Raw genomic sequence first — 22,717 nt, forward strand, 5'->3', positions numbered from 1 at the left:
AGCCCATGCTCCACAAGAAGAAGCCACTGCGATGAGCAGCCCACACACTGCAAGGAAGAGTAGCCCTCGCTCGCCACAGCTAAAGAAAAGCCAGGCAGCAATGAAGACCCAGCACAGCCAAAAAGGAATAGAAAAAAGACTACTTTCATAGTAATACTAAGACATTATTCTCCTTTCTCAGAGTGTCAGCATTTGCACTGAGAGTGAAAGAGCATTTGGCGGGTAAGCTGCCTTAGTGCAAATCAGGGCAGCAGCCCAAACTACCGTAGTCACTGTATTCTTCACCACCATGCACTAAGTGTAAGATATAAATGCTGGCTTCTTCCTGAAGAATGGCCTTGATGAAGTAGCAAAAATTATTCATTTTGTTAAATCTTAGTCCTGTAGTAACAAGTGTTTCAATATTCCGTGTGATGAACTGGGGAGTATGTGTAGAACCTTTCTGGTGCCCACCCAAGTGTGATGGTGTCTCAAGGAAAGCACCTAGACAGTTCTTTGAGCTGAACTGGCTGCTTTTTTCATAGACCACATTTACCTGCAGGAATGACTGACAGACAAACCACAGTTATCAGACTTGAGTAGCTGGCAGATTTTTCTCAAAAACAGAACCTGTCACTTCAGAGAAAAACCTGCCAGTACTTGTTGCCAATGATACAATTCAAAGTTTCAAGTGAAAACTAAAATTTTAGAAAACTTGTGTCTGCCACCATGAGCTTTAGGGCTTCCCCAAACTTAAAACAAGCTTTTCTGTTGAAACCATCATGACTTTTTAAATAACATATAATGAAACATGTTGACATTTGGAACACCTGCATAGCTCAGTGAATCATTTTCCAAATGACCAATGCATGCATGCTGTTACAAAATTATCCGAGTTAAAAAAAAAAATGATCCAACCAAAGTCAATACAGACCAATGGATTTTAATGAAACATTGTACAGGAAGGTTATTGATAGGGTCAGGTTCTTCACTGCAGTTAACCACTAAGAGAATAGTCAAGTCTTGATGTAGGATCAAAGAATAATATCCACAATTGCCCAAAAAGGCTATACATGCTATTGATGCTTGAACAACATGGGTTGTTACATTTATATTGGGATCAATAGATATTTACAGTACTACATGACCAGTGGTTACTTGAATCCAGGGATACAGAATCATGTATATGGAGGAAGCAAGTAAATAGAGGGTTATGTTATGGATTTTCAACTCCACAGACCCCTGTCACGTTCAAGGGTCAGTGAATTCAAGGGTCAGAAAAGAGGATATCTCTTTTCCAACTACGTATCTGTGTGAGACTAGATTTTCTTCTTAAAGAGTACTTCAAACAACCAACACATAGCAACAGTAGAAAGCACAAGTAGATTTTGAGAATACAGCTGTCTATTATGCCAGATATTAAAGAGATTTGCAAAAATGTAAAACAACTGCCATGCTCTAATTTGGGGATGTGAATATAGTTATTTTTCATTCAAAGTATGTCAACACAGTAATGTGTAATGGGTTTGTTTTATTTTTAATGAATTAATAAACATTGAATTTTTTAATATGGATAGATATAACCTACTCCAACAAAAGCTTTTTGAATCTTCAAACCCCACTTTCAATTTTTAAGAGTGTATATGCTATGCTATGCTATGCTAAGTCACTTCAGTCGTATCCGACTCTGTGCGACCCCATAGACGGCAGCCCACCAGGCTCTCCCGTCCCTGGGATTCTCCAGGCAAGAACACTGGAGTGGGTTGCCATTTCCTTCTCCAATGCATGAAAGTGAAAAGTGAAAGTGAAGTCGCTCAGTCGTGTCCGACTCTGAGCGACCCCATGGATTGCAGCCTAACAGGCTCCTCCGTCCATGGGATTTTCCAGGCAAGAGTACTGGAGTGGGGTGCCATTGCCTTCTCCGTTAAGAGTGTATAGGGTTCTAAAATGAAAAGGTTTGAGAATTGCCCCACTAGACCATGAGTTATCCACAAAGTATCTTCATGTATTCTGAACCTGGTGCACAAAAAATTCACCTGGCAAATGTTTATCAAGTGCCAACTCTATGCCTGATGCTATGCTACAGTGGGGATTCAGAACTGAAACAGAGTCCCTTCTCTGGAGGGTTCACAGACAGGTGGAGAAGCAAACAGGTACAAGAACAGTACCCTTATACTTAAGGGGGACTATGATGAGAATGTTAGTTAGGAGCCTGCAGGAAAAAAACGCACCTATGAGGTGGAGAGGGTGGGAGGGAGGAGTCGATAGAGAAGGCTTCTCAGAAAAGCTGACACCTGGTCTGTCTTTACAGCCACCAGGAATCAGCCAAGGGAAGGCAGGGAGAACAGAATGCATAAAAGGTGGAAGCTTTCAGAAAAGAATGGTGATGTCCTGCTCCTGCACTGAGCTCAGTATGAGTGCTACACCAGTACAAGTCTGTGCACTGGGGGTGAGTTTGGAAGTGAAAGAAGGTAGCTTAGAGCTGAAGCGGGCAGGAGCCAAAGCAAAGGGCCTTGTATACCATATTAAGAGATGTGGATTCTTAACATCAAAAGAGGGAGGGCTAAAGGAGGCATTGGCAAGGATTTTAGGGTCCCACTTGCATCAACTTTAAAAAAGATTTTTCTGTCAAGGAGAGTTGGGGAACCAGGAGCAAGACCACAACAGACTCAGGCAGGAGGTAATATAAGGAACTGCCCAAGGCAACCCCAGAGAAGTCTGAGAAGTCTTCTTCATCTGGAGGAAGTACCTCCTACAGGATTAAGGGAATGTGGGGAATGAGGGACACGGGAGCTCTTAATGACTCCCAAGGGTTTGACCCTGGCTACAGGGTGGCTAGAAGCGACTTTTTAAGAGTTTGGGGGAAAAGGAGTCAGTTTTGTCCATATGTAGCAGCAGTCGGCTAAGCACATCTATACATTTCCCCGCCCCCTACCTCCCCGCCCTAACTCGCCCAAGCCGGGGACCCAGGATTCCCACGGTTTCCACCTCACCAGCAAAAGCCAGGCCTCCCACCCGCCTGCCCCTCGGGAACAAGGCTTCCTCCGCCTGGTCTCCCCTTCCCCCCTCCAAGGCAGCTCTCCACTTCCTCTCCACCCCCCACCCCACCCCGAGGAAAAAACGAAAACAAAAACAAACAGCTTCACGCCCGTGCCCCAGATTTCCCGACCCTGGCCCCGGCTCCCAGAGCTGTTTCTGGCGCCCGCGGTCAGGGGGGACACCTCCCCCTACCCTCAGCCGCTGACGCCCAGCAGCTCAGAACTCTTACCCTTGCCCCTGCCTTCCTCGCCCCAGCCTGGCCCCGCCTCCCCACGGGAAACATCCCAAAAAAGGGCAGAAAAGAAATTTCAGCGTAAAGTTGGCTCACAAGGGAAGAGAGGAGAGTCCGCCGGGAGAAGGGGAGGAGAAGGGAGGGCGCCCGGGGAAGCTAGGGGAAAACGGGGGTGGGTGGGGGTGAGTGGAGGGCGGTGGGGGTGGGTCCGGAGGAGGGACGGGGAAGGGACCGTAGGGACGCGTCCCGGTGGAGGTGGGGATGGGGGTAGGGAGCGCGCAGCGTCCTGCCTGGCAGAAGCCACGTGGAAAATATGCGGGGCACGTGGGGGGCGGGGCGGGCGGGCGCGGAGCTGGGATCCGAGGCTGGTCGGCAGTAGAGGAGGGGCCCTGGCTCCGGGGGTAGGGGCTGGAAGCGGGGAGCGAGGGGAAGAGAGGTCAGGCCCGCCCTCGGGGGCAGCGAACCCGGCCTCAATCTGCACTGCGACCGGGCTTCTGGGCTCCCCTCCTGCCTCAGTTTCCCCAAGTCCCTGGTGAGACTCATCGCTGTCACTGCCGTGTCGGTAACGCAAAGCCAGAGTCTGGAACTCAGGGTAAACTGAGGCACTAAAGTGGCAGAGGAGTCCCTCCTCCCAAGAGACATTTAATCCGAGGGGATTTACAGGAAACTTCTAAATTAAGGGCAGCGGCTGCTGCAGTTGAGGGGGGAACACTCTGCACTCTGGTCCTTGTGCCCGGGCAGCTGCCGTGAGCTCAAGCCCCGAAATAGCCCCACGGGCCCCAGCCGCAGCTGCCACAGGGCCGCGCTGTCACTCAGGAGAAGTGCGGAGCCCCCAGCCCCAGGGTCCCCTCCCCTCCGCGGCGCTAGTTTTTTCAGCCGACTATCCATCTACTTTCCCGTCCGACGGCTGCGGGCGGGGTGGGGGTAGGATGGAGATGGGTGGGATAGAAGGGAGAGGCGGGGCCCCGAGGGGGCGGTCCCGAGGGGGTGGGCGCAGGGGGTGGCCGCGCCCCCCGACCCTGCAGTGCTTCTGCCCCTACAAGGTTTGGGACGCAGTGGGGGAGGGTCTTGGCCCCCAGCTCCGCCCGGTCCCTCCCCGCCTTTTAGGCGCCCGCGCGGCAGGGACATCCCAGTCCCGCTTGGTGCTCCTTGCCCGCCACCCGTGCGCCCAGTCCGAGAGGCCAGCCCAGTTCTCCCGGTCCTCACTGCCCGCCGGCCGGCCCGTCCCCCACTGCAACCATGGACGCCATCAAGAAGAAGATGCAGATGTTAAAACTGGACAAGGAGAATGCCATCGACCGCGCAGAGCAGGCTGAGGCCGACAAGAAGCAAGCTGAGGACCGCTGCAAGCAGGTGGGGGGGTCCCAGGCCCGGCGCAGCCCCCGCCCCACCCCACAATAAGGGCAGGGTCGGCCCTGCGCTATGCCCCCCAGCCACTGGCCTGCTCACCAATGCTCTCTACCGTCCAGTGTGGGGGCTGCTGGGCCTTCACAGTACCCCGGAAGGTCCCTCACCAGAGCCACACTTCATTCCACCCACCTTAGCCTGGGGAGCCCCAGTTCCCAGATTTCCACTCCTGCCCTTGCAGAGAGCCATGATGGGCCTGCTTCCTTGGGGCTGGGAACTTTCTCTCTACTCCCACCAGATCCCTACACACCCCTAGCTGCACTGTCCCCCACTGTCCTCTGATATCCCTCTTCCTCCCTGACAGCCTCTAAATATCTCAGTACCCCCTCACACACACCCCTGACTCTGGCCTGGGCCTGGGCCTGGCTGACTGATGTTTTTCTCTCCCAGCTGGAAGAGGAGCAGCAGGCCCTCCAGAAAAAGCTAAAAGGGACGGAGGACGAGGTGGAAAAGTATTCTGAATCAGTGAAGGATGCCCAGGAGAAACTGGAGCAGGCTGAGAAGAAAGCCACTGATGTGAGTGTGGACCTGGGGGTGTGGGAGAATTAGTGCACTGGAAGGGGTCCCAGATGGGGATGGAGGGACCTTCTTCAGCAGGACTGAAAGGGTTTCCTTGCAAGAACCCAGGCTAGAGCAAGCTGGCACAAATAATTCAAGACAGTGGGTAAATCAAAACCACTTACCACTTCCCCCAGAGGACATAGCACTGCAATTCCATTGGGTTCCAGCTCTTAGAATGTACAGTGATCAAACAATGAGTCATCGTGGGGGTGAGTAGTACAAGAATTTACCCTCCACCTCAACTAATCCTCCAGCTGAAAATGGAGAGAAAACTGCAGCTACATTTTGGGGATGTGGGCTGTGGGTGTAGGTGCTGTGGGCAGGGGGAGAGAAAACGAATCCAAAGATGGGCCCTGACTTCAGTTACACCCCTGGGGGGCCATTAGAAATTCCCTGGCCTTGACCTCTGGCTCCAGTGGCCCTGCTGTGCACTAGGCCCCCAGCTCAGGTTCTGTCGGTCCCTTATTTACCCTCATTAAGCTGTCAGCCTCGAGACCATGCCAGGCCACAGGGCAGAGGGACAAGGCCACAAATGCCAGGGCAGCCACCTTGGCAAGTCCTGCTCACTCTGAGATTTCTCTCCCTACCCCACACCTCCTAACCAGACATCTCCACCTCCTGCCAGTCCCAACCCCCACCTTGAGGTAGGAGAATGGCCATAACACTTTGGACCTGGTACTTTCTCTGCCTCCTGTTCCCTATTTGCCTTCCACCCAGGATTAAGTTTAAAATGAGGCTTCAACTTGGGTGGATGGGGGGATTAGCATAAGCATGGTCTGAACATCCGAGATCAGAGATGACATTACTGTTTGTGTTGACCATTATCCATGTTCCCCACCCCACTCTGCCCCCAAGGTTGGTTTCTCTGACCTCCAGTCTTTGGTTTTGGTTCTTCACCCGCCCTGGCACTTGGAAGGGAACTGGCCTGCAGCTGCTGGTGAAGGCGACCCTGGGCATCTGACACTCTATAAATAACTACGGCCCAGTGCAGCTGGAGGCAGGCCTGGAAACCCAAGGAGCTGGGTGGGGGCTGAAGAGGAGGAGGGGAGGACAGGGACAGAGCTGGGGAAGCGGGGCAGCAGCGCCGGGAGTAGAGAGGAAGCACTGCCCAGACTTGTATGACCTTGAACACAGCACTTAACTTACGCACTGCCTCAGTCTTTCCTTCCTCTCTTGCTTCCCGTTTGTGCAATGGGGATGGCACTGTCTGTCCTGTGGTTAAGAGAGCAGCATCCCTAACTGGGAAAAACTTGAGAAGCACAAAATGCCAAAAGTCAGTCCTGTGATGCAGGCCCCAGGACTTCCCAGGTTCTCCAGAGTCACTTGTTACCCGATGACCATGAAGAGAGGTTCCCTTTTATAGAGTCTCACCTCTCTCTAGACCTCCAAGATTCCTCAGAGTCATTCTTCCCAACCCCCAGTGCGGTCCCCAGAATCTTTGCACACGGAGTCATCCAGTCCTGTGCCCAGGATGGGTTCCTGTCACTCTAGGTGGCCTTTAGCCCCTGGACTGTAAGGGCAACACTACTTTCTACATATGGTGCTGTTTCCCCTGTCCTTCCCCCAGCGCTGCCACCTGTCTCTCCCCTCTCACTCTCTTCTTCCCCTGCACTGGTCCCTTCTCCTTTCCAATCCTGAACCTAGAGTCCCATGTTTATGGGATGGGGACTCTGCAGGCACCTGCTCAAGTGCTTTCTGTGTGTTATTTTACTATTTCCCAAGATTGCTTATCATCAGAATCCCTTGAGTGAATGAGTGATACTCGCTCAGTCATGTCTGACTCTGCAACCCCCTGCCAGGCTCCTCAGAATCCCTTGAAAGCTTAAAAAAGAAAAAAAGATAGGATTTTCAAGCCTCTGCCCTAGAGATCTCAGTTCAGTGGCTCCAGGATGGAGCTAAAGAACTTGGATTTTTTTTTTTTCGTTTCCTCCCTAATGGTCTGTTATTAATCCAGCATTAGAAGCACTGCATTATCTCAGAACATTCTACAAAGGAGGAACCAAGGCTTAGAGAGACTAAATAAGTTACCCAAGGTCACACAAGTAGCTCAAAGACAGCAGTGTCACTCAGAGCAGATGCTCTTAACACCAAATTGCACTGCTTCTCTCCTTTGCCTTTTTGGGATCTTTCTTGCTCTGTCCTCTTTTTCTCAAGGTATCATCCCTTTCTATGGACCATCTCCAAAACCTCCACGATTTTGCCTCTATATTGCAGGATCAGTGGCGGATCTGCCACTCACACTGCGCTTGCACTGCCCCCACTTGTATCCAGCACTGGCAGAGAGCCTCCTGCTACAGCCTGGCTTGCCGCCTAAGCTTCCTGCTGTGAGTCTGCCTGGCAGCCAGTGACATCACAGAGCTTGATTCTGTGATTGGCGGATTTTCGCAGCACTGTGGCCTGGTTGGCCTGATTCTTTCCCACCCCTTGCCTGAGCCAGACTCCGCTGAGGAGTCAGGGCTACCTCAGACCTGATCCCAGCAATTGGAGTGCTCTCACACAGGACGAGGGGATTTGTGTGCAGATACCCACTGGAGACTAAGCACAGTGCTAGCAGAGGCCCCGAAGCAGGGGAATGGAGCTTGTCCAAGAGTGCATGTTTTGGGCTGGAACACAGAATCTGCGAAGAAGATGGTTTAGTGGAAAAAAAAAAAAAATAGGTTGAATGTCTGGAGGCCAGAAAGCTTAGCTTTGTTCTGACAAGCATCTTAACCACCCTCTGATGCCTCTCTGATCCTCATCCAGGCAGACACAGCCTTTCTGACCTCTGACCTTTGACTCACAGGCTGAGGCAGATGTGGCCTCCCTGAACCGCCGCATTCAGCTGGTAGAGGAGGAGCTGGACCGGGCACAGGAGCGTCTGGCTACAGCCCTGCAGAAGCTGGAGGAGGCTGAGAAGGCAGCTGATGAGAGCGAGAGGTGGGCAGCGGGGTCCTCAGAGGATGGGGTGGGGAGGGAGCCGGGAGCCTGTCCCTGCTGGACCTAACCCCACCCCCACCACTCACCCTGCCTCTCAGAGGAATGAAGGTCATCGAAAACCGAGCTATGAAGGATGAGGAAAAGATGGAGCTGCAGGAGATGCAGCTGAAGGAGGCCAAGCACATCGCCGAGGATTCGGACCGCAAATATGAGGAGGTGACAGCCCTGCTCCACTTTGTTCTCACGCCTGAACCCCAGGCACCCCCAATCATTCACCATGGATTTCCTCCTCACTCCCCCATCCCCACAGGTGGCCAGGAAACTGGTGATCCTGGAAGGAGAGCTGGAGCGCTCAGAAGAGAGAGCTGAGGTGGCTGAGAGGTAAGGACACCCCAGGGTAGCAAGTGAACCTCGGCCTGAGCCCATGGCTGTGGGGCACTCTGTGCAGTGGGAGGTGCTTCCCCAGTCAGGGTACCCCAGGGACTGGTCCTGCCTTTGACCCCTACCTGCTGGCCCCCAGCCGAGCCAGGCAGCTGGAGGAGGAGCTTCGAACCATGGATCAGGCCCTCAAGTCCCTGATGGCCTCAGAGGAGGAGGTAGTCACCTCTCTGGACCTTTCTGGCCAATGGCACCTTCTCTCGGCTCACCTTCCCCTCCACCTCAGGCTGCTCTCTCTCAACCTGCTGGGGGTCGGGAAGGGCCTGGGGCTTCCAGTCTCTGCCTGCTGTCACTCTCACAACTTTGCTCTTCTTCTCTTCCCTCCTCCACCCCTTCCCCACTGTGCCACCTCCACTGTCTCCCCCACTGTGCCTTCACATCCCACCCTGCCACACACCCCCCTGCAGTAAATGTGGGGACCTAGAGGAGGAGCTGAAAATTGTTACCAACAACTTGAAATCCCTGGAAGCCCAAGCGGACAAGGTAGAGGGGGCAGAGGGGCAGTGAGGATGGGTTCCTTCAGGGAAGGGAGGCGATGGGCCCAGGCAGGGCGGGGCGCAGTGTTTGATGGAGACAAAATCAGGAGTAGCCTGTGGGGCTCCGTGAAGAAATGAAGGCTTTGTGGGAGTGGTGTACTGATGACCTGTGTCTGTCCCTAAAAGTATTCCACCAAAGAAGATAAATATGAAGAGGAGATCAAACTGCTGGAGGAGAAGCTAAAGGAGGTGAGAGTCCTTCCAGTCCGAATGACCTTCAAGCCCCCCAATCCCTACCAGAGACCTCCTATGGCAGGAATTGGGAACAGGGGCAGAACAGAAGGTTGACTTAAGTGATAGTGTCTGGGAGGGCCTAGATTTTTGTCATTTTTCCCCATCTTGCCTTTACACCCAGGCTGAGACCCGAGCAGAGTTTGCTGAAAGGTCGGTGGCAAAGTTGGAGAAAACCATCGATGACCTGGAAGGTAAAAAGGATATTCCTCTGTACCCCCGAGACTTTCAAAATAGGTCTGTACTCCCCATGACTTATCTTCCTATCCCATGGGACTTGCCAGTGGTAAATTAGGACTGGATCCCCTAGGACTCCACAGGTTTTGGCAGTCTGTGCCTCCCATCCAAGTAGATAGATGATGTAGCCCCATCAACTCCAGTGCTTTGCAAACTTGAGTGGGCATGAGAATCCCCTCAGAGAGTTTTTAAAAAATACAAATTCCTGGGTCCTGCTCGGAAGTGACTGGTGACTTTGGACTGAATCTGTGTCTAACAAGCACCCTGACAATGCAGATGCTGCTGGTCCTCAGACCAGACTCTGAGTAGCACTGATCTAGATAACACTGTCTCCAAGTACAGCACCCTCTTTATTAAATAGAGAGCTGTTTGGTTTAATATCTAGGTTTTCATAAAAACATTAATGGAAAATACTATTCTAAGCTAGATTTAATGAAAACAAATATCCAGGTGTTTGCTAGTCTGTAGCTACTTCTCACTCTTATCAATAACGTTGTGCCTAAAACTGTCTTTCCCTTTTATTTCACTTTCATAACTCCCACATCTCTTGCTTCCAGCCCTCTCAGGCAAGCCTCAATTTTCTCTCCGACTTTAGACCTTTCTGGCTTGAGTGTCCTCCCCTTGCAGCAAGCACTCCTGCTTATGCAAAGCACTGTGCCCCCAGGTCCCTGGGGGGAGGCAGGAGCTCCTTGGGGAAGCACCAACTTGGGGTACAGAGAAGGATAAAAGACATAGGGGTACAGAGAGGAGAGGAGGGGGCCCTGATGGCTGTCCAGCCTGTTCTCTGGCCTGTCTCCCTCATTCCATCTTCATCCACCTCTCTCTGATTCTTGTTCTCTCTATTACCCTCTCTCCTTCCACTCCTCTTTCCCTCCATTCCTTCTCCCCACACTCCCACCTGGCCCCCCTCTCCTGGACCCCCCACCAGATGAAGTCTATGCACAGAAGATGAAGTACAAGGCCATCAGTGAGGAGCTGGACAACGCGCTCAATGACATCACCTCCCTCTGAGCCCCTCACCAGCGTGGCCCTCGGCCCCCTCTCTCTTCTCCTTTCCATTTTCTCTATGGGAAGCAGGGCCAGCAGGAGGAGCAGAAATTGCCAACACTGCAAAGCCAGGCTGGGTGCAGCCTAGGAGAGCCCTCACCACATCCGCTGCCCATCCTGGCACTTGCTTCATCCTTCTATATCCATCCACTCCTCCCTCTACTGTCGGCCTCCACACTCTCTGCTGCTTAATAAACTCCATTTGGTCTCCATGCTGTTTTCCTGCCCTCTAAAGAGCACTGCCATCACCCCCACAGAGCACTGGTTCACTGCTGAGACCCTGGCTCCTGTGGGCACCCCTAATCTTGTGACTCCCTCCCCCACTGAGATCACCCACAAAACACTGAGGCCTACCCCAGAACCCCCTCTGCATGACTCTCACTGACGCATGTGGGCACGTATGACTGTGTCATTCACCACGGGCCCTCTGGTGCCTCTGAGATACATGCCCTTCTGCAAACCCAGGCATGTCACTGCCCTTAGAGTGCTCAGCTGAGATTCCAGGATATAAAGGAATGACTGGAAGGGGAGTGGGCAGGTGAAGTGTAGGAGAGGGATGTAAGGTTGTTAAAGGTCCGGGATGACATTTGGAATGACACTGGATGCCAGCAACGTGGGGGCTTTCGCTGAAGGTCTGTTTTCTGCCTCGAGTTTGTCTATCTGTCTGACACTCCCTTTCCTGGCTCAGTCTTTGTCTTTCCTCCTGTTTCCAACTCTTGAACCTTCTAAAGAAGGAGGGTAAATTAGTTTATGACTCGGGCCTTCCCATACACCTCCATGGCCCCAAAGCCTTGAGTGAGGCGTCCCTGTCTTGGTCAGTCCATCTGTCTGTCCCACCCAAGGGGTCCCCAGATCCCTGAATGTTTGTGTCTTTGTATGCCTCCAGCCCACTCCGTGTCTGTCACACCCCCTGTCCATGCCTCCCCATGTTTCTCCCCTCATGTCTCCCCACCCCACCCCTGCTCACGGGTTGCTTCCCCTCGCAGAGACCTTGGCCAGTGCCAAGGAGGAGAACGTGGAGATCCACCAGACCCTCGACCAGACACTGCTGGAGCTCAACAACCTCTGAGGGCTGGCCCTGCCCCCAGCCAGGCTAGCTGCCAACCCAACCAATAAAACTGATGTTACCAGCATGATGGGGCCCTTTAAGCCTTTCTTGGGTATTGGCAGTGGTGGTGGTAATTTTCCAAAGTGGAGAAGGTGGAGAGGATGCCTCAGGGGAAAAGTGAAGTTGGAAGGAGCTCTGAGTGAGCCAGAGGGATGGGGGCACTAGGCTCACCGAGGAGGGGTTGTGAACGGGTTGTGTGGAGCAGAGGAGCCTGGCAGGGCTGGAGGAGCATCCTGGCCCTTATTCCCCACAGGGCAGAGGAGCTGCGGTCAGGGGCACTGCCCCATTCCAGCAGGTGGCTGGGCACAACACAACTGGAAGGCAAAACCACAAAACTACATTGGTTTCACTTGAGCAGGGTGAAAGCCCAAAAGCCTCACGGATTTTAAGCCTAGAGACTGAGCCTGCCCTATAGACAGAGAGACAGACACACACACAGTCATTCCAACACTATAGACAGATAGACAGACACAGACACACACACACACGGTCATTCCAACACTATAGGTCATTTCTGCCCGCTTCCTGATGACATCTATGTTAGGCAGACTCCTGCTGCCTCATCAAAGATGTCCACATCCTAATCCTGTGAAATGTCACCTTACATGGGAAAAGGGACTTTGAAGTCAAGTTAAGGATTCTGAGATGGGGAGATTATTCTAGGTTATCTGCGTGGGCCCAACATAATCACAAGGGTCCTTTCAACGCAGTTGTAGGTGATGTGACAATGGAAGCAAGAGATTGGAGTGATGCAAGGAAGGGGCCACAAGCCAAGGAATGCTTGGCTTCTAGAAGCTGAAAAAGGCAGGAAAATATTCTCCCCTCAAGAGTGTCCAGAGGGAACCATCCCTGAAGACACCTTGACTTTAGCCCATAAGATTCATTTTGGACATCTGACCTCTAGAACTCTTAAGAGAATAAATTTCCATTACCATTAAGTTTGTGGTAGTTTGTTATAGCAGTGATAGGAAATGAATGCACCATCCTTTTGATTTAGGAGACAAGGATTTGCTTTCCACAGGTTTTATTAGAAATATTCATTTTTAAAAATATCTTTGGAGGTTTAAAAGGAAGTGGTGTAATGAACAAGACAGTCTTCAGCTGCCCCTCGGATTCCTCTGACCAGCTTCTCTGCGTATTCTCCAAGTGGCAGGCCTCTAGGCAACAGTCTCTGTGACCTCTGCTGGGTGGTAGCTAACACTCCCTTTGGTCTCACTTAGATGTCTACACAACAGGGAAGCCTAATCAGAAATCTCACCAGGGATGAGCTCATTTGCATGCAATTTGCACGGAGCTGCTCTGGATTCCACTTGGGGAGGTGGGGGCTGGGCCTGAGGGAGAGGGTCAGTATAATACCTTTGCTGCCTTCTCATTTGCACAAGGAAGGCGATGCTGGTAACAGCAAAGAGGAGGCCAAAAACCAGGGCCAGGATGTCGCCTGGAGGAAGGAGGAAAGAGACTGCCTCAGGGAGTGAAGAGGAGCCCGTAGGATTCCCTCAGAGAGGCTTCCACCTGCACCCCACCCCACCAGCTCCGTCCGAAGTTCCGCTGCTGCTCCCTGTGTCTCCAGCAGGGGCCAGCTAAGGGAAGGGGGTGGGTACACAAGGAGGGGTAAGATAAGCACCCTTTTCCTCCTTAAAGACAAAAGAGGTGGCTTGGGAAGGAGGATTGGAGGAGTTTTTTGAGCTTCATTCTGACCAACTCTTGCTCTGGGGATGACAGGGTAAGCCCCACCTTGATCCAACACTATCCTATTGGGTTTGGAGTCTGTTCTACAGAAACGCAGAGGTAGCAGTGGTGGTCCTGACTAGCCCCTGGCTGAACAGTGCCAAGGAAGGGGGCACAGACTCACCAGCAGCGAGACAGGAATTCAGGTGGACTGAAGAGAAAAAAACAGATGTTAGAGCTGGGGGCTGTGACCACCAGTGACAGACAAGTGAGGACACAAGAGAGGATGCAGGCCCTGTGGCTGGAGAGGGGGTCCCAGCATCAGTAGACAAAGTGGCACCTGGTTCAACAGTCCTAGGGCTGCCATCCACGCCAGCGGGGAAGGAGGCCTCAATTATTCGCCCATTCAAAGGCTGCGTAGCTCGGAAGTTCAGCTGCAGCCGAGAGTCATCAGGTCCCCACAGGGAGTCAGAGAGGGTGTGGAGCTGGGGAGGACAGCAGACAGTGGGGGGTGGGCTCATAACACAGAAGCAAATGGGTCACAGGCTTACTGTCCACGTCCCCCACTTCCCCCACACGGCCCCTTCATCTCTTTCTGCCTCCTCATCCCCAGTGTCACCACCACACCCCAACCCCACCTGCTTAGCACTCAGCTTCACTGTCTGGTTGAACACAGTCCAGATGACCCCCTGGGCACAGGGGGGTGTGGTGAGAGACCCCTCATATCGGAAGTAGCGGCTGAGGTCAGAGGGCAGCAGTGCAGATACATCCAGTCCTGGGACCCAAGTCTCAGAGTCTGTGGAGAGGATGTGTGCTGGGGTCCAACCTATCTTGACTTCCCCTCATACACACACCAAAGCTCTGGGGTAGAGGGATACATTTTTATTTTTTTTCCCTAGCACTTGTCCCCCTCTGTCCCCATTCGGCTCCAGCCATATACTGCTGGTCAATGGTCTGACCTTCCTGAGCTGAGCCACAGGGGTGCAGGGGGTGCCTCCCTGCCAGAGGGCAGGGACTACAACTCAGGAGCTACTTTTTCGGGCCCTTGAGATCTGCTCAGAAGCCAGCTGGTGGGATGAAGGTTGGCCCTGGGTCACAGCCTGGCTGGGGATACATTTTTAAATCCCAGAAACCAAGCTGACCCAACTCCCTCAGACTATTTCTTCACTGAGTATATCCCTTCCTATAACTCAGCACAGGACATGACTCGGTAGAAAGTAAAAGGCTTTGGGGGCTCACAGAGTAAGAGAACTGCTACCTTGGCCCTTCTTCTGAGTCTTCACTCTTACTTTGCATACTGTGACAACATGCTGGAATGCAGATGTAAGCCAAGAGTGAATCAAAAGAGAAAATGAGTAATTTTCTGAATAATTTGTAATTTGAATAATTTGTAAGTAAATACCTATAACTATAAAAGACAAGACACAAAAATTCAAAAAGCATAGTTCTCTTTAGTTTAGCAAAATGTAAGATCCAGCTGGGTGAAGTTTAAAATGACCTAGAGTGACTAAGAAGGACAAGAAGATTTCCAACATTATTTACAAATTTAAAATATTTGATGCTGGGCTCCCTGGTGGCTCAGTGGTAAAAGAACACCTGCCAACGCAGAGGACATAGGTTCAATCCCTTGCCAGGGAAAGATCCCACATGCTGCGGAGCAACTAAGCCCGTGCACCACATTGAGCCTGTACTCGAGAGCCTGGAACCGCAACTACTGAACCTGCACCCTGCAAATACTGAAGCCCACATGCCCTAGAGCCTGTGCTCCACGAGAGAAGCCACTGCAATGAGAAGACTGCATACTGCAACTACAGAAAAGCCCCCACTTGCTGCAACTAGAAAAAGCCTGCACAGTAGTGAAGACCCAGCACAGCCAAACATAAATAAAATTATTAAAAAAAATAAAGTCAAATATTTGATGCTTTGAAGGAGTAAGAGTTCTCAAGAAAAATTTTAGCTCTCCAGACTCAACCCCTGGAGTTCCAAACACTGTTTTTTGGTTTTATTTGGTTTTCATCTTATCTTGGTTTCTGTTTGGTTTTTAAACAAAAAATCTGTGGGCAGCAGTTAGCTTTGCCTGTTTGCTGTGTTCTGCTTCATAGTTATTATCAAGGTCACAGTAAGCCAGTTCATACTGCAACCCCCTTCTCTGTGGGAGGTAGTCCTTCTCCATCCTCAGACCTGAGGCTCCCCAAGGATGGTTCTTTGTGACAAGGGTATCAAGAGTAGGAGCCAGACCAACAAACTGACCTTTCTCGGTGATTTCTCCCAAACGTGACAGCAACTGTTCATAGGCACTGTTTTCTTCTGGGCCTTCCTAGGAGGTGACAGTGCAAGACAGATGAATGCATGCATCTAGAGTCATGGCTGGAGGCCTATAGGTGATTCGGATTCCCACAATCCTCCCCCATTCCCCAGCTCTGAGAATGCTGGGGAAACACAAAATCTTATGTATTATTACTCAAAGTCCATTTACTTCTACTTTGCAAACTGACCTAACTAGGTGGACTCATTTTCAGTGGCAAATAGGAGGAAGAGGAGGATGCGGGGCCATTTTACTAGGATACAAGGCTCTCAACGATGGGCTCTACTTACTTTTCCAGGCTCACTTATCACTAACTCTATACATATTCCGTGGTCCTGCCACAGACAACCCCAATAACCTTTGTATTCATGGTACCTCTGCATTCACCTTAATAATTCATGAGTTTGACTTTTGGAGCCAGGACACGCTATTTCCAAGGTGCTTCTCTGCAATGCTGTGAGGCTGGTGTTAATGAGTCAGGGAGGCAGTGAGTCTAACAGGTTTCTCACCATCCTTCCTTTCTATTAGCCTCTTCTAATCATTGTGTTTGTACCTTTGATCAGTACAAGTCCAAAGAAGTCAAATGCTTCTCTAGACTCAGTGCATTCTGCAAAGGGGAAATTATGGGTTATAAAAGTATTAGAGAAATGACTCTTCCTTTTGACCATTCCCCACATGTGCCATTCCCCAAATGGGCCATATTCTGAGTCTTTGTGTGTACTGTTCGCTCTGCATAGAATATCTCTTTTTCTTTCCCACTAGCAAAGGCTTCAAGTTTTACCTCCTCTGTGAGGCCTTCCCTGACTACCTCTTTGACTATGTGTCCTCTGTATATGTCTACCCTGTTAGCCTCCTTCACTGGCTGCGGGGAGACAGGATCAACGGTTTCGGGATCTTTTTTTGTGGCCCAGAGCCTGGCTCACAGTGGGCGTTAATCAAAGAACTAATGAGTGAAGATGACAGTCAGGTGCAGGGATGGGAGTTTCTGGGGCAAGATATTCTGAGCCCGAGGGCGTAGGAAAGCAGAGGTGGGGAGTGTCCAGGGCTGGTACCTGCAGAAAGGCGGCCAAGACGGCCAAGCCCCCTGGGCGCCCCAAAGCCTCGTCAAATTCCTCAAATGCAGTGCTGAGGTGAACCACGTGAATCTGGAAAAGACACAGTAGGAGTGGGCGAGATCCCTTACCCGGCACTCCACTTCGACCCTTCGCGGACAGCTGCGCGCTCACCTCGGCAGGAAAACGGTGACCATCAACCGTGTGTTCCGAGCCCGGGCGACCCGCGGCCCCCCAGTGCAAATGTAACTGCAGGGCCCGGTACTCCTGCCCGGGACCCAAGGCCATCTTCAGCCCGGAAGGCAGACTCAGCTGCACTGTGTGGTGAGAGGCAGGTGAACCGGGGCCCGCCCCACCCTCAGCCTAACTTCCAATCACCGTCCCCTCATCTCCAGGTAGACTCCGCCCCTTCCCCGAGGCTCCCCCGGGAGGCCACCTCACCGGTGTGGCCGTTGTTGCACAGGCGCAGTTTTGGTTGTGGCGGGAGCTCAAAGCCAAGGAATTCCAGGGGGCGCAGGGCTGGACAAAACGCAGTGAGCTCCGGGCGGATGTCTACCGGGGATTGAAAGCGGCCAGCGCAGGCTGGGGACACCTGGGGCCATGGCGGAGCGCCTGGAGTGGGCAAGTGTGTACAGGAAGTTTGAAGACAAGATCAGGAACTTTTAGGGAAGCGGAGTAGAAAAAGTGATGCGGTCGAGTCAGGAGGCATCCGGGAGGGAAACAGGTAAAGGATGCGGGGATTGGGGTTGGCGGGGGACAGGCAGCGGGTGTTGTCCGGGACTGGCAGACGTGGATGCGAGGTGAGAGGGATGCGTGTGCGGGCATCAGCAGAGCTGGGTGCCCAGATTGGGTCTGTGTAGGGGTGGGTGTCTCACCTCCATAGCGCCAATGACTGTGGCCATCCCCTGCATAAATGAGAAGAATGAAGAGGCTGATCTTTGAGCCCAGTCCCTCCCCAGCGGCCAAAAAGAGGTGGGTCGTCCTCACTAGCAGCGTTCACAAACTCAGATTCTTACAAAAGCATAGTAGGTAACAGAAACACCAGAAACAGGCACAACAGCTTGCAGCCAGATAAAAGGCCATAGCTTGATGGGCCACACAAAGATTCTACTAGCCCGCTTGCAACCACTGTCTTAGGGTCTGTAAAGCGGGTGGAGACCTCAGTTCCCAGGCCCAGGTTAGTAGACCATCTTTCTCCTTTAGAAATCCCTCCTCCCCACTCTCCCTGTTTCCTTTCTGATCTCCATCTCCTTTTCCAAAGTTTCTGGCTTGAGGGTCAAGAAACCAGGTTCCTCTACCTGCTGTTTTCCGCTTCCTAGGTCTCACTTTCCTCATCTGTAGACTGAAGATGCGGTGATTTCTACAAACCCTTCCTGCTCTTCCTCTGGTACCAGCCCCCCTCCTTCCTCTCCTGTCTCTTCATACTTTGCTCTCCACATTCTGATCTTTTTTTCCTCTCCAACCTCCCCCTTTCTTTTCTGTCTCTTCCTGCTTACCTCTCTCCATCTGTGTCCCTTTTGTCTCTTCATCTAGCTCTGAAAGGGAGTAAGGGGCTAGTGGCAAGGGAGCTCCTGGGGTTGGGAAAAATCACTGTCAGAGCACAGGCTCCTCTTCTTCCCTGAATAATCCCTCCCTGGGCTGGGGTTTAATGAGGGGAAAGCACCAACCTCCTGGAGCCTAGGTTTGCAGAGCTGATGACCACTTACCTTTTTCATCTCTGTGGGCGTTATTCTGGGGGCCTTCAGTGTCCCTGGGTGCCTCAACAGTTGGTAGATCCTCTAACTTCAGAGAATTCTCTTCTCCTGGGTCTGTCTTCAATCCAGGTAGGTCCTCTTCTTCAGGTGAGTCCTCCTCTTCAGGTATATCCTCTTCACTGGGCAGGTCCTCCTCACCAAGTGGATCATCTTCTCCAGATGAATCTCCTCCCGTGGTGGGAGCACCCTGCATCCAGAGCAGCTTCTGGGGATGGGCAGGCACCAGAAGGAGCAGTAACAGCAGCAATTGCACAGCTGGGCCTGGGGCAGGGGCCGGAATCCACAGAGGGAGCCAGGGGCTGGGGCACAGGGGAGCCATGTGGCTGACTGTGGGGTGTCCTGGGACACAGTGTGTACGGGCTGTACGTGCATAGGAAATAGGAGGTGGGTGGGGGAGGAGCAAGCCTGGAGGGGAGCAAGCTGACTCACAGAAGGGCCTTTTGGAGATGGAGCCAAAGTCCTGTGGGTCTAACTGGCCCTGTGCCCCCTCCCCGATAGCAAGATGGGAATGGGGTGGAGTGAGGGGCAGGTATGTGCCCAGCCAGAAGGTTATCGGGGTCATGGGCTCAGCCTGGAACCCAAGGCACCACCTGGCACTATACAGGTTCTCTCTGGCACCGCCCGACTGCTAGTCAGCCAGCTTCAGCTAACCCTGGCTTGTTTCCCAGCCCCAGGCAGCTGGGGCCCCCACATCCTCTGGCTGAGAGGGGAAGCTGCCCATATATACATCCCTGGCTGGGCTAGGGAGCAGGTAAAGGGGTAGGGAAAGCTCCTGGGGGAGTCTGGGGGTGGGAGAGTGGATGGATGGATAGGTGGGATGTGAATTTGAATATGAATGGACAGCTGCATATATTCATGAGTCTCTGATGGGTTAAAACTGAATGTAATATTCATTGTATTACACCTCTGCTCAAAAACCTTCATTGGCTTCCCACACTCTGCAAAGTATCTTCCATCAGGTCCCTTCAAAATCTTACCCAAGAGACTTTTCCATTTTATCTCCTACTACTTTCCCTCATATTCTAGCCAAATTAAACTATTCGTTTTTTATCCAAACCTTTGACCACTTTTGTTCATCTCTTTCTCGCTGCTGGGAATGCCTTTCGCTCTTCTGTTTATTTAGCATCTACCATATGTCAGGCCGGAGAAGGCAATGGCACCCCACTCCAGTACTCTTGCCTGGAAAATCCCATGGATGAAGGAGCCTGGTAGGCTGCAGTCCATGGGGTCGCTAAGAGTCGGACACGACTCAGCGACTTCATTTTCACTTTTCACTTTCATGCATTGGAGAAGGAAATGGCAACCCACTCCAGTGTTCTTGCCTGGAGAATCCCAGGGACGGGGGAGCCTGATGGCTGCCGTCTATGGGGTCACACAGAGTCGGACACGACTGAAGTGACTTAGCATAGCATAGCATATAATAGCATATGTCAGGCTAGAGGTATGGAAACAAGACACAGTCCCTGTCCTGAGGAGCTCACTGTCTAGTGACTGAGGGCAAAACTATCATAATATTTGGAGGAGAGAGATGAATTCTTCCTCAGAAAGTAACACAGAAGTTGGCAAAATCTGATCAGGGTTTAAAGAAGTAGCAGTTCAATTGGTTTAAAAAAAAAAAAAAAAAAAAGTGGGGGAACTGGGATCCTGGGCAAAAGAGAGATATCAAATACTTTGAGCAGGAGAGTGACAGAATCCATATCTCACACTAGGTTATGTTGGGGGGTAGTGTGGAGCATGGATTTGAGGGTGAAAATGGGTGCGAAGAGGTGAAGAGTGAGAGGACCCCAAGAATGGGCTGGGGGTTCCCAGTCTGCCTATTCACTTAACATTTGGTGAGCCCCCTCCAGTCCTCCAGGCACGGTTCTAGGCCTTAGGGATGCAGCACTCACCTGGAGAACAGCCTCTGCTGTTCTGTAGCTCACATTCTAGGAAGGCCCCAGTGGCTTCGACAAATCAGAAGACAGTAAGGCCATCTCAGGAGATTCTTCTCTGGGGCTCATATTCAGTAGGTATGTACACCATCACGGTTGCATAGGCTAATTAAATATGTTGAAAATTTATAGTCTGGTTTGTAACTAGCCTCTAACTCCAGGGTGCTTCTGCTACCCCACTCCCCTTTGGGGACCCTCCTAGCCGTATGACCTCTTATCTAAAGAAGTAATGCTTGGCACAGAACAGGCTCTGGACACCACTTGAGTGTCCCATCCAGTTTCCACTCTGGATCAGTACTTATATACCCATTACCGTGTTATATAGTTTTACTACCTCTTCTGTGTAACTCCCTTTTATTATTCAAGACTCAGCTCATACAACCACTATGGAGAACAGTATAGAGCTTCCTTAAAAAACTAAATAGAACTATCATACGATCCAGCAGTCCCACACCTGAGCATATGTCTGGAGAAAACCATAATTCAAAAAGATATATGCACCACCCCAATGTTCACTAAAGCACTATTTATAATAGCCAAGACATGGAAGCAACCCAAATATCCATTGACAGATGAGTAGATAAAGAAGGTGTGGGGGGGGGGGGGGGGCGGCGGGGAGGGGTGTGTGTGTGTAATACTACACAGCCACAAAAAAGAATGAAACAATAACATTTGCAGCAACATGGGTGGATCTAGAGATTCTCATGGTTAAGTAAGTCAGAGAAACAAATACCATGATATCATTTATATGTGGAATCCAAAAAAAAAAAGATACAAATGAACTTATTTACAAAACAGAAACAGATTCACAGAATTAGAAAAGACACTTATGGTTACCAAAGGGGAAAGGTAGAGGGGAGGGATAAAATAGGAGGTTGGGATTAACATATGAACACTACTATATGGAAAAGGATGGATATATGTGTATGTATAACTGATTCACTTTGCTGTACATCTGAAACTAACAAAAACATTGTATATCAGCTATACTCCAAATATTAAAAAAAAAAAGACTCAGCTCAAAGGCTATCTCCAGGAAGTCTTGCTTGACCAACTCTACACCACAGGAAGAGATTTCTGGTAACTCTGAACCACCACAGTTCTTTGCCTGCACTAATAATCTTGCTTACCATCCAATTCATATTAAGGTGATTTATGACGTTATATCTGCTCTAATAGCCTCGAGGTTCATAAGGACAGGGTCCAGTATTTGACTGAGTCCATCTGATATTCAACTGTCTTTTATTATTGATCATTTTTCTCTTTTCAGATCACTGTGCCAGGGCTTAAGAAAAACCAGACTAAGATAGCTTCCCTGCCTTCAGGGAGCCCATTGACAATGACCTGTGTATGTCAAACCACAATTATTCCAGGAGTGGGGCATCACATTTCTACAGCACCCTAAACTGTGTGCCTTGTCAGAGTGACTGTCATACGGTATGCCAAAACGTGTACGGTTGAACAGCTGTACTCCAAGCGGTCATCTTAGGAGCCAATCAGTCTACCAATCTAGGTTGCCATTTCTGGAGCTAAATTAAGAGCCATCCATGGCAATCCAAGCAGGCACTCCTGATGGTCAGCTCATTGCCTGGGGCAGCTGTGTTGTCAGGACCTTGGTTGGACCCAGACACACGGAAGGTACATGATAATATTTAAATTAGATAGGCCTGGATAAGACAGAAGGGGATAATGACTATGGGGGAGTCATGGGAAGGACAGAGATAGGAACACCATGCTACCTGAAGTCTGGAGTTTGCATGTCCAGAACTTTCTCCAGCACCAATCATAGTTTTATTCCATATTCCCTTTCCAAATGTTTTGAATGTTTCCATCTTTTTCTGTTTTAGATCTCTGTCGGGTCTCCTTGTACAGTTCTCTGTGGTGTCTCCACACGTCTCCCCTCCGTCTCTGCTGCTTTTTCTCAGTATTTCAGAGTCCAGATCTACATCGAGGTGTAGCTCTGTGCTCCGGCTCCCTAGTTTCCCAAGTGCCATTCTCCATGGGTGCTGTCTCTTGAGCTCTCCGTCTCTGTGTGTGACTATGTCTCTGGTCTGGGTGGGGAACGTGGACTCTGATCCTGGATCGAGCCTTTGCAACTGGGAGTCTGCCAAACTCTAGAACAGGTTTGAGCTCCCAGAGTCTTGTTTCCTGGGTCTCCCTAGGTTGGGACAGAGTGTACTCAGGGCTGATTGACTGGGTCACCCCCCTTCTCCTGTCTTGGCCTGGCACACATTTCTCTGTGGTTGCTTAAGGCCAAGTCTTTGGTCATTAGGGTC

At 51.1% G+C, this 22,717-nt stretch overlaps 2 protein-coding genes across 6 annotated transcripts; one reads left to right on the forward strand and one right to left on the reverse strand.

The window, feature by feature from the left end:
• The first annotated feature begins 4,375 nt into the window (after window positions 1-4,375).
• Window positions 4,376-11,756, forward strand: TPM2 (tropomyosin 2). 4 transcript variants are annotated; one of them, XM_005900770.3, is made up of 9 exons: window positions 4,376-4,603; window positions 5,048-5,173; window positions 8,001-8,134; window positions 8,233-8,350; window positions 8,445-8,515; window positions 8,655-8,730; window positions 9,235-9,297; window positions 9,464-9,533; window positions 11,610-11,756. In XM_005900770.3, exons 1-9 carry the CDS (start codon window positions 4,490-4,492, stop codon window positions 11,690-11,692), a joined length of 855 nt encoding a protein of 284 aa, XP_005900832.1. In that variant the 5' UTR covers window positions 4,376-4,489; the 3' UTR covers window positions 11,693-11,756. The 4 variants fall into 4 exon arrangements, with proteins under 4 accessions (XP_005900832.1, XP_005900835.1, XP_005900834.1 ...); XM_005900773.3 differs by lacking the exon at window positions 11,610-11,756 and adding an exon at window positions 10,505-10,835 and having other exon boundaries at window positions 4,378-4,603; XM_005900772.3 differs by lacking the exon at window positions 8,655-8,730 and adding an exon at window positions 8,980-9,055 and having other exon boundaries at window positions 4,379-4,603.
• Window positions 11,757-12,796: 1,040 nt separating this feature from the next.
• Window positions 12,797-20,366, reverse strand: CA9 (carbonic anhydrase 9). Of its 2 annotated transcripts, XM_005900769.3 has the most exons (11): window positions 18,463-20,362; window positions 17,632-17,661; window positions 17,198-17,368; window positions 16,931-17,073; window positions 16,757-16,849; window positions 15,650-15,716; window positions 14,038-14,195; window positions 13,740-13,884; window positions 13,584-13,610; window positions 13,088-13,169; window positions 12,797-12,955 (listed from the first exon to the last, which is right to left on the reverse strand). In XM_005900769.3, exons 1-11 carry the CDS (start codon window positions 19,070-19,072, stop codon window positions 12,889-12,891), a joined length of 1,593 nt encoding a protein of 530 aa, XP_005900831.2. In that variant the 5' UTR covers window positions 19,073-20,362; the 3' UTR covers window positions 12,797-12,888. The 2 variants fall into 2 exon arrangements, with proteins under 2 accessions (XP_005900831.2, XP_070231776.1); XM_070375675.1 differs by lacking the exon at window positions 12,797-12,955 and having other exon boundaries at window positions 12,963-13,169; window positions 18,463-20,366.
• Between the last annotated feature and the right edge of the window lie 2,351 nt (window positions 20,367-22,717).

This window comes from Bos mutus, chromosome 8 (genome assembly GCF_027580195.1).
Source record: "Bos mutus isolate GX-2022 chromosome 8, NWIPB_WYAK_1.1, whole genome shotgun sequence".
NCBI lineage: Eukaryota > Metazoa > Chordata > Mammalia > Artiodactyla > Bovidae > Bos > Bos mutus.